Source organism: Osmerus eperlanus, chromosome 1 (assembly GCF_963692335.1).
Source record: "Osmerus eperlanus chromosome 1, fOsmEpe2.1, whole genome shotgun sequence".
NCBI lineage: Eukaryota > Metazoa > Chordata > Actinopteri > Osmeriformes > Osmeridae > Osmerus > Osmerus eperlanus.
In genome coordinates this window covers 6,360,632-6,371,812 of record NC_085018.1, presented here as the reverse complement: position 1 = coordinate 6,371,812, position 11,181 = coordinate 6,360,632, and the positions used below count along the sequence as shown (strand labels likewise).

Sequence of the window (11,181 nt, the reverse complement as noted above, 5' to 3'; positions counted from 1 at the left end):
TCCAACAAATTAATGATGTAAATGACACCCTCACGAGAAAACCAATAGGCTATCTCTCAAAAGGTAGGCTATAGTAGCCTGTCTCGCTGTGCTAATTGGATATATCTATCACGCAATGTGCGATTAATATTAAATGCAACAGGTTTTTGTCGTAAAAATGGACAATACATGGCTGTGACAGACTTCCTATATCACCTCTGCTTGTAAAGCCGCAATCAAATCCTGTTTACATAAAATAAACCTGCTCCCGAGCAGGTTCAAGTTTACGGACCTGTTGCTATGACAGCAAGTCCAGGATGAGCTTTGAAGAACCGAACAATCCAAGATAATGACAAATCGTCAACAATCAAATCCAGCTAACTGAGTTACGTGAGAGACTGCTAGTGCAAACTGATGCAAATTTGACACTAGAGAAAACACTGCGAGTTGCATGCCAGGTGGAAGCTGCCATCGGATATGCGCGAACTCTAGGTCCAGAGTCCCAGGCTCCCGTGCACGCTGTGACGGCGAAGCCTGCATTCAAACGTTGATTCAAGAACAGAGTGAAGAACAACTCTGCAGAGCATGGGAACGCCACTCCAAGACAGGGGGATAGATGCTGTTTTAGGTGTGGGTCATCTACTCATCTTGCAAATGCGCCGGACTGCCCTGCGCTGAAAGTGACTTGCCGTAAATGCAATAAAGCAGGACATTTTGCCCGAGTTTGTAAGTCTTCTGAAAGGTCAGCTGAAAAACCAGCCAAAAAAGTAGGTGAAGTTATTGTGCTGGGAATAAATACAACACAACCAGCTCAGAAAATAACCTGTGAAGTGACTATTAATGCAAAGTCAACTTCCTGCCTTGTAGAACTAGTGGTGGATACGGGCCCTGCTGTGTCCATCATTCCTGAACCTGTTTACAGAGAGCATTTCAGCGATGTGCACGTGACTGAACCTCAGGTTAAGTTAGTGTCATACACAAAGGCAGATATCCCAGTGCTAGGCTGCCTATCATCTACAGTGTGGCATGAAAATACTACAGTGCCAGCTACATTATACATTGTGAAAAAGACAGGTACGGCTGTTTTGGGGATGGACTTATTCAGGGCACTGAGACTTTCCATTGTAAACAACACTGTGCTTTCAACTGTGGCTCCAGTGACCGAGGTCAAGACTGGACCAGTGAAACTGGGCTTAGCTAAAGGCTTTGTCCACCATGTGAAGGTGAAGGAGGGCAACGAAGCTGTACAGCCCGTCCAACAGAAGCTGCGGAGGCTTCCTCTCTCCGTGAGACATGCTGTCTCCACAGAGCTGGAGAGACTGTTAGAGATGGACGTGATCGAGAGGATTGATGCATCTCCATGGGTTTCACCCATCGTGGTCACGCGACGGAAGAACGGTGCGTGGACTTACGTGAGCCTAACAAGGCAATAGTGATGGACAGTTATCCACTTCCACATATGGACGATCTGTTCTCCGAGATGAGCGGTGCTACGGTGTTTTCCACCATTGACCTTGCGAACGCTTATCATCAGGTGCTCTTGGCTGAGGAGAGCCGAGACATGACTGCATTCATAACGCACGACGGACTTTTCAGGTTCAAACGAGTACCATACGGACTGTGCTCAGCTCCAAGTGCGTTCTCCAAGATGATGTCGCTTGTACTGAAAGGCCTTAAGGGGGTCCAGTATTACTTGGACGATGTCATTGTGTACGGCAAGGTCAAGAAGGACCACGACCGCAACCTGCAGGAGGTGCTCACCGCGATCAAGGGAGCCAGCCTCCAGCTAAACAATGACAAATGCCAGTTCAACCAGTTCAGCCTGCGGTTCCTTGGGCACACGATCTCTGCCCAGGGCTTGCTGCCACTCAGCGAGCACGTCAGAGCCATTACAGAGGCTCCGGCGCCGAGTGATACGCTCATTCCTAGGGCTCACAGCGTGGTACCAGAAGTTTGTGAACAACTACGTGTCGCTCGTGGAGCCCATGCGAGCATGCCTGCGTGAGGACACATTCCAATGGACTTCAGCAGCTCAGGAGAGCTTTGAGAGTGTCAAGGACCGCATCGTGAACAGCTCAGCGCTGTCCGTCTTCGACACCAGCCTCCCCACCTTTGTGTCTACAGACGCATCAGACTATGGCCTGGGGGCGGTACTGACACAACTACATCCAGATGGAACAGAACGTACAGTTGCATGTGCCTCACGCTCACTCAACTCCGCTGAACGTAAGTACTCCATTGTTGAAAAGGAGGCGCTAGCCTGTGTGTGGGCAGCTGAAAAATTGAGGACTTTTTTATGGGGTACTAGGTTTACACTACGCACAGACCACCAGGCTTTGACCACACTACTTGCAACAAAAGGCCTGGGCCGCGCAGGGATGCGTATTGCGCGTTGGTCGGCAAGACTACTGTGCTTCACAAACGATGTTGAGTACCGTCCTGGCTCACAAAACCAAGCTGCCGACTGCTTTTCCCGGTTGCCTCTCGCAGCAGAAGAGGATACAGAGCCAGTGACTGAGCCAGAGCTTGTTGCTCTGTTGGACACAGAACTGAAAGCTCTCTCTGTGAAAGACTTTACTGAGGCATGTCAGGCGTGCCCTGAGCTCACAGCTCTTAGAGCACAGATACACAGGGGCTGGCCTAAAACAGCAAAGTCCCTACCAGAAGAGCTCAAACCTTACTTTGCTACGAGAAATGAACTGTCAATACAGGATGTGATAATTTACAGGGGCACCCACCGACGACTCGTGCCTGTTGCTTTAAGGAAGCAGCTGGTGGGCTTGTTACACGAGACACACCAGGGTGTTGTCCGCACCAAACAGAGGCTGCGGGACTTATACTGGTGGCCTGGCATGGACATGTGTGTGCAGGAGACTATCCGTACATGTGGATCATGCCAGATCAATGACAAAAGTGCCAAGACGCATCCCGCCCCTCTCCAGCCCATCAAACTTCCAGATGCCCCGTGGCAGAAAGTGGGGATAGATATTGTGGGACCATTCGAGTCAGCAAACTGGGACTGTCGCTTCGCAGTGACGCTGACTGACTACTACACAAAGTGGCCAGAGGTCGCTTTCACTTCAACCATCACAACTGCGGCGATCACTACCTTCCTATCTACTGTGTTCTCCCGGTTTGGAAACCTTACAGAACTGGTGAGTGACAATGGAACTCAGTTCACCTCCAGCGAGTTTGCAGAGTACCTTGCAGCGAGAGACATTGAACACAGTAAAGTGTCTCTCTACTACCCACAAGCTAACGGAGCCGTAGAGCGCTGGAACTGCGTTCTCAAAGAAACACTGCTCTCTGCCGAGCAAGAGAAGAGGCCATGGAAGCCGTATGTACAAGATTTCTTGCTCACCTACCGTGCTACTCCACATGGCACCACCGGGGTGTCACCGCATGAACTCATGTGCAACCGACTGATGCGCACCAAAGTGAACATCGGCCCGGCATGCAAAACTGACCCACTGCCAGAGGAACAACTACGCAGTCGGGTCGCCGCCAAACAGAAGGAATCGAAAACGTACACTGATGTGAAAAGGGGAGCACGTGTTCCAAAGATCAAAGAGGGAAGCTTAGTCAGGGTAAGGAAACCTTTCCATGTGAAAAAGGGACTGTCTAACTTTCAGATACCTACCAGAGTGATACGCAAAGCTGGTTCAAGTGCCTTTGTGCTAGAGGATGGGCGTACATGGAACGCTACCCACCTCTCTCTGGTCCCTGAGAGTGAAACAGACAGGGGTGCAGACCCTGAACCTGTCGCTTGCCCTGCCCCTGCTCCCGTGACGGAGTCGGCTCAACAACCAGTTGACGCTGGGGTCATGGACAGACCTATGAGAGTGAGAAGGGAGCCTGCTTGGCTTAAGGAGTATGAACACTAGTTCTGATGGACTGTGAGGGATGAGGAGAGAATAAGTTGAGATGTGAAAATAATACTGTTGACTACTGAAACAATACTGTTTATGTTGAACATTGCTGATTGTGATTTATATTAGGCTGTTGTAAGTGCCTTTGTTACTTTGAGATTTTACAGTTTCAAGAGAGATTCCCTGTTCAAGTCACAGTTATATTACAGTGAAGCTGTTGGTTATGGTTATTATGAATAACCTTTCTAATGTGAAGATTCGTGATGATGCTGACAATATAGCACTTATTATTTATTTAATATTGCAATGCTGGTGTCTGTGTAACGGGACATAGTACTTTTGTTTACAGGTAAGCTTCTAAAGAGAGGGGGAATATGTTGTGTATTCGGTCTATATTGTATAGCCTATTGTTCATTCATTACAATACCACCACGCCACCTAAGGGCGCTGTAGCTTATGTTATGTATGCTGTGTGTAATGCCATTGGACTTGAATGAAGAAGTGAGATAAAGTATGGACGTTGAACATACGGTGCACGTTCCTGCCTCGTTCTTATTTTATAATAGTAACCCACAATACTAGTACAAGTGCTTACAGCTAGGGATAGAACAATAGTGAATATGAGGAGGCTGCCTTTTGTTGATTAATTGTGAGGCATAGCCGTTTGCCTGAAGGTGGTAGCCAGTGTGTGCTTTTTGTGGTGCAGAGGTGAGGCCCTCTTGGTTAGTCTTGCGTCTGGCGGGCTGACCCGGGTTGCCCAGACTCAGTTTTAACTTTTGCGTCTGGCGGTGTTTTAACTGGGTCCTCATTGGATCTTGCGACTTGCGGACCAACCTGGGCAGCCTTTCTGCCTTTCGGGCATGACCCTAGCGACTTGCGGGGCCTGTCTTGTATGGCATGTATGGCATGTATATTTGTACATAGTTCGTTGATTGCACATGGGGAACATTCAACAGCATTACGTTACATACCGGTTCGTCATGTGGTTGGTGGTTACGATGCACACCGGTGCCCAACAGCTTTTGAGGTAGTTTAACCACGTTTAGTGGGTGTGCCAGAGGTGATACCCAATCACCATCAAAGTGTTTACATTGTGACTCTGGTGACATCTGTTCACCCTATCCACCTCACAAGCAGACTGGCCTTCTCAGCTTCACCGCTCACATGAGGCAACAGGGTGTTTAACCCCAAGGAGTTTATTGGAATCGCAATGCTTTTTCTTCCAGAAATGCAAATTTGAATCAAGTATCAGGAGGGGATTCAGCTTCACTAAACCCTGAAAAAAATGCTTTAACATTCACAAGAGCACTCATGATTCTGAAATGTAAGATTATTGTGTTTAGCATGAAAATAACCTTAGATTTTGTCCAAAATTAATAACAAATGTGTCTAAATGTATCCAAATTTGTTATTCAATTACCATTTTAAAGTATGACAGTGTCAGAATTGAATTCAGCATTCTCTAAAACCTCTAAAAAGCCTCCAATATTGTATGAATTGGCCATACAGTGCAAAATATGTGGTCAAATTGGACGATTAAGCTAATTATGCTAATTGCTCAACATATGCAAATTAGCATCCGGCAGTTTCTGTATAGTGGGGACCCATACTTCACATTTCTGCAAAAAAAACTTTGGTGTACTCAACATTTCCAGGTTCACCTAGTTGGCTACTAGACTAAGTGATTTGGGATGGAGTTCACAAGCTATTTTTCATACCTACCTGCCTGGGAGAAGTGTTAAAACATCCAAAACCTTTTAAGGGGATTTTTTCTGCTTGTTGGTAGGTGTATAAACATTTAAATAAGTATGTCTTCAGCTATTTCTTTATGTATGTAAAATCTTTTAAGGGGATGTATTCTGCTTGTTGGTAGGTGTACCAACATTTAAATAAGTATGTCTTCGGCTATTTCTTCATGTATGACAGATCATTTGAAAGTTTACAAACTGTACTTTAATAATCTGTAAAAAAAAAAAAAAACTAAAAAAAAACGCACAAATGCTTTTATGACCTTGACTATGTATACCTACCACTTCTTGTTACATTATTAGAAAAAAATCCAAACCACATGAATTCCTTATTTCTTTGATTTGATTGTCAACTCCCAACATGTCTATAAATCCTAGCAACGCATATTGAGATCAATGTGTCATGTCACGTGCGCAGCAGGCAGCACAGACAAAACGGTACCACCGTGCGTTCAATCCTGGTCCCGGTGAAGGATTGGATTGGGTAACTGTTGGAAAACCGCCGGCGCATTAACACAACAGAAAGTATGCAAAGAACGTGCAGAATCGTTTCTGGAGCTTGAGCCGATCTGAACGCACCGAATAAGATAAAGGTCATTTCTATTACAATCGCCTCCAAATCTTTTTATTTTTTTAAATTGGTCTACCTTCAAGGAATGGCTATAACGCAGAACCGCATAAGGAAAGGTTCATGGATGAATTAATAAGATGTACTATCTAACATGGAGTAGTTAGCTAATGCACACGAACGTCGTAAGAATCCACAATCTTTGTTAAAGTTAAATACTAGTTTTTTAGGAAACGATGAAGGGGGGCGATGCCAACTGGATTCCGGAGTAGGCGCTGTGTTCTGACTGATATTTCCACTGTAGAAGCTATTTTCTGTGGATAGGGCATTGGCCACTTTTACTATGTTACTCGAATGTCATTGGAATAACAACATCGTCTGCGATTGGTTGGTCCTAGACCAAAATAATAGGCACCAGTTTACGCGCTTTCCTAATGCTTAATACTACCTCACAGGACCCAGTACCATCATGCGTAAAGAAGAATTACTTTGGTGGGGCAGAAAAGTAACCGAAGAAATATTGTGTATCATATTTTGGTGAGATACTACCCGAAGTCTTCAATTATGTCATCGGATATGTCTAAAGCAGTCTACATGGGAATGGAGGTGGTGATCGCCTTGTCTTCAGTGATCGGGAACGTGATGGTGGTCTGGGCTGTTCGTATCAATCGCTCTCTGAGGGACACGACCTTTTGTTTTATCGTCTCTTTAGCCCTGGCTGACATTGCAGTTGGAGCGCTCGTCATTCCTCTTGCTATCATCATCAGTATCGGACTAAAGACTCATTTCTACAGCTGCCTGCTCGTGGCCTGCACTGTGCTGGTGCTCACACAAAGTTCCATCCTCGCTCTCCTGGCTATCGCCATCGACCGTTACCTGAGGGTCAAAATACCGATGAGGTAAACATGAAACAATTAAGAAAATATTTTCTATCCTCAACAACCTTTCTGTTTAGAATTCACTGATCCATTATTGTACATTTACATTTATATCAACAGTTGGATATGTATAACATAAAAATCCATAGCTAATGGAAGAACATACCATAGCCTACCCGGCATCATTTTTGCTCTAAGAGTCTCTAAAAATGGCAAGCCATACCATTATATTAGGGGGCCCCTAATATAATGGTATGGCTAACACTGGGACACCCAGGTCCGGACCTCTGTACTTTTTTTTATTGTAAAGGGAGGGTAAATCCACTATCGGAATTCACACTGGCTGTAACCCTGGTACAGACAGTTTTTGGATCACAGTATATCACTTTAACACGCGGAGGAGCTATTAAATGTCATAAAATAATTGCCTGATAATAACTCTTTGGTGCTGCAAAGATAGTACAAATATGGCAAACTTAGTTTTTTGGACATCGATATTTTTACAAATCCTGCATATGGCCATGGTTATGACAAGTTATATACTGTATTTTAATTACATTGTATCTTTAACATTGAGAAGTTTTGAGAGCAAAATAGGAAGAAGACATTTTATTTGCTTGTCTATGAATTTTTGTAGCTGTTGAATTCCACAGTCATGCTTGTCCAGTCACCAGGTAAATCTTACATTCCACATGGCTAGCAGTCATGCTTGTCCAGTCTCTAAGTAAATTTTACAGCTCACCCGCACATGTGTGGAAAACATGTGGGAGGTGCTGCAAACCTTACTGGAAGAGAGGGATGTGGCCCTATTATAACTAAGCCCATTCCATAGGTATTTTATTATTATGTAGATATGTATGAATATATTTAATATAATAGCTGTTCTCTGAAATTCCTATTGATTTGTCTGAGTTCAAGATAGCTACTCCCACAATTCCAACTCATCCTATATAAGATCATATTGTTTTGTGGAGACACATGTTCATTTAACTCAAGGACAAGTGGCCAAATATGATTTTTCTGTAGTTTTTGGTGGTTCATGGGAGTATCCAGAACAACCAACAGCTGAACCGCCAGCTATGTGGAGATGAATGGAATGTATAAATGTATTAACACAAGCACTTTATGTACATTTCCATAAATTATTGTAATGGTTCTCTAGAGAGTAAAATACTTAGTTTGGAGCCAAGAGTTTCAGTGTATCTGACTTTTTCTTTTTCTTCTGGCTCACATCCATATATTCCACCAGTAAATATTTCAAATGAATCATCTTGTGCCATGAAACATTCCATAAATGCATCATGTTTTCCACAAGAGCTCTCACTCATCCCTTAGTCACATCTGTCAACACAGATCTCAAGATGCATGATTGATCAATAATATGACTGGTTGGGTTGGCTCCTGTGATGTTTTATGACTTGAATATGTTTATCTTAGACAGCAAAAAGGACACACTCATTGTTAATTGGAAGAGTTCACAGCAATGTTCAATTAGTCAGCAAAGAGTTTAAGAGATGTGCATTCAGTAAACATGCCAGCCACACTCAGAATCAAGCTGCCAATGTCAGTAAGTCAAGCTTTTAGTTACCCAACACAATAGTGCAACACTTGAGGCAGGAAGTGCATTTGACAGCCCTGTGAGATAGTATGTGTGTGTGTGTGGGGGTTCTCTCGGACATAGAGCATGTTTTATCTACCGGCAGCTTTGGGCCAGATTACTCATTGGGGTGTCCATTAACTTCCATTGAATGACCACTCATCCTGCGTGGGATCTGTGTCCTGCTCACTTAGAATATGTGTGTGAGTGCATGTGTTTAAGTGAGAGAAAATAAGAGATGAGGGAAAAGGAGAGACAGAGAGGGCGAAACTGTGTGTTTGGAGTGGGAATGTGTGTGTGTGTGTGTGTGTGTGTGTGTGTGTGTCAAGAAGGAAAGCCAATGTGCACATGTGTAGAGAGTGGGAAAGCTAGTCACTGGAGGTCCTTTATTCATCCTTTTGGGATCGTTGAGTCAACATTCTTTCGTAGAGCTGCTATTGAATCCTAGACCACCACAGATGTGTGTGGTTATAATAATCCAACCCACTCACACTTTGACCCGGTATAAAGACTTATAAGGGTATAGGCTAAGCCCATATATAGACAAACTATAGACTAGGATATAGACTATGACCAGATATAGACTACCATAGAAAACCGTTCTTGTTCGGTTTCTTAAACTACAACATACACTAAGAAAGAAAACCCCCCAGTTTTGTCGTTTCACAATTATTGTTTCAGGACAGGAAATGAACAGAAGGAACACTGACCAACCTCAGGGTCATCATAGTTTGTATGTTGTATGTACTATAACTGAATTGGAGTAGCTGTAAGCCTGTTTGTACTCACATTGGGACTCAATTACCAAGCTTGCGTATGAACGCTTTATGCACAAATCCAGAATTCATCTATATTTACTAACTGAATTTGTTCGTACTCTCAGACCATGCAAATTGCAGAAATTATGAAGGCCCGGTTGACATTTTTACACTCTCTTCTGTCGCTTACCATCACAGAAACCCTCTCTGATCTGTCCCCTACCGTTACAGTAACACTCTCTCATCTGTCCCTTGCTGTCCCAGTTACAAGCGCGTGGTGACCCCTCGGCGTGCGGGCACAGCTGTCGTGGTGTGCTGGATCGTGGCCATCGTGGTGGGGCTCACACCCATGCTGGGGTGGAACAACCTGCAGCATCTCCGTGACAATGGCTCTCAGATCACCCCTGACCTCCTGGTGACCTGTGAGTTTGAGAAGGTCATCAGCATGGACTACATGGTCTACTTCAACTTTTTCGGCTGGGTGCTGCCTCCTCTAGTGCTCATGCTGCTGATCTATGCTGAGATCTTCTACATGATCCACAAGCAGCTCAACAAGAAGGTGAAGGCCCACTGTTGACATCAAGAGAAATAGACAATACCTCAATAGAATGGACACAACTAGAGAATAATAAACAAATATTGGCATTCCCATAATAATAATATGTAGATCCACTGTCATATTCCATATTCAAAAACACACCAGTGGTCTGTGCATTGCTTACATTATTTGGAGAATTCCATTCAAACACTCCTCATTTGCTGAGAATCTTTCTACAAACTCTATCTCATTCCAGGTAACGGCCAGCCAAACAGACCCAAGTCGTTATTATGGTAAGGAACTGAAGCTGGCAAAGTCACTGGCACTTGTCCTCTTCCTGTTTGCCGTCAGCTGGCTTCCTCTCAACATCCTCAACTGCATCACACTCTTCTGCCCCACATACCACAAACCCATGTTCCTCACCTACATTGCCATCCTGCTCACCCACGGCAACTCGGCTGTCAACCCCATTGTCTATGCCTTTCGCATCAAGAAGTTCCGCACCGCCTTCCGCAAGATCTGGGAGCAGTACGTGATGTGCCAGGACTCGGTGGGACAGCTTCCACAGAGGGGCAGCCAGAGGTGCCAGAGTCTCGAGAGGAGGCTGAGGCACCATGAGGTCGACGACAACAACTGTTAGTGATGGGAGGTGGGGGAAGGGTTAGGGTGGGGGAATGGACACCGCATCCCAGGGTTTTAGGGTGCTGGGAGGGGGGGGGGGGGTTGATAGGTTGGGGGGGAGGGGTGGATGTGGGGGTTGGGTGGTAGAAGGGTGTGGGGGTTGAGTTTGGGGTAGAGTGGGTGGGGTGGTAGAAGGGTGGGTGAGTTGTGTTTGAAGTGGGGTAGGGTGGGTAGGTTGGGGGAGGGGTGATTGTGGGATGCATAGGTTGGGGTGGTAGAAAGATGGGTAGGTTGTGTTTGGAGTGGGGGTGAGTGACAGAACTATGTTTATTTCAAGGCAGTGTGGTGGACAACGGACCTGACATAGACAGGGAAACTTTCCACTGCACTAAGCCAGAGATTTGCCTCTTTTTAAACCTCAGGCCGTGATACATGGAGGCTTTTGGTTGGATGAGAGGAACTGAGATTGACTTATCAATACCTCTCATTGGCTGACATATGATGAGGTCATATGGGAAAAGGGTCTCCCAACGCAGTTCCAGCAAAATGCTGCTGAACTTGAATCTATATGAAATGTGAGAAGGTGGCAGCAGGTGATCATGCTTTTGAAAGGAATCCTAAAACT

General features: G+C 45.0%; 1 protein-coding gene across 1 annotated transcript; it reads left to right on the top strand.

The window, feature by feature from the left end:
• The first annotated feature begins 6,036 nt into the window (after positions 1-6,036).
• LOC134022457 (adenosine receptor A1-like) lies at positions 6,037-10,582 on the top strand. The gene is made up of 3 exons (XM_062464035.1): positions 6,037-7,063; positions 9,662-9,956; positions 10,192-10,582. The coding sequence occupies exons 1-3, from the start codon at positions 6,729-6,731 to the stop codon at positions 10,573-10,575; spliced, it is 1,014 nt and encodes a 337-aa protein (XP_062320019.1). The 5' UTR covers positions 6,037-6,728; the 3' UTR covers positions 10,576-10,582.
• Positions 10,583-11,181: the final 599 nt, after the last annotated feature.

Excerpts from the sequence above, each read along its gene's own strand:
- LOC134022457 (XM_062464035.1), top strand. The coding sequence starts at position 6,729 with ATGTCATCGGATATGTCTAAAGCAGTCTACATGGGAATGGAGGTGGTG. Across the intron at positions 7,064-9,661 it reads AGGGTCAAAATACCGATGAG|TTACAAGCGCGTGGTGACCC; the intron begins GTAAACATGAAA and ends TTGCTGTCCCAG. Across the intron at positions 9,957-10,191 it reads ACAAGCAGCTCAACAAGAAG|GTAACGGCCAGCCAAACAGA; the intron begins GTGAAGGCCCAC and ends ATCTCATTCCAG.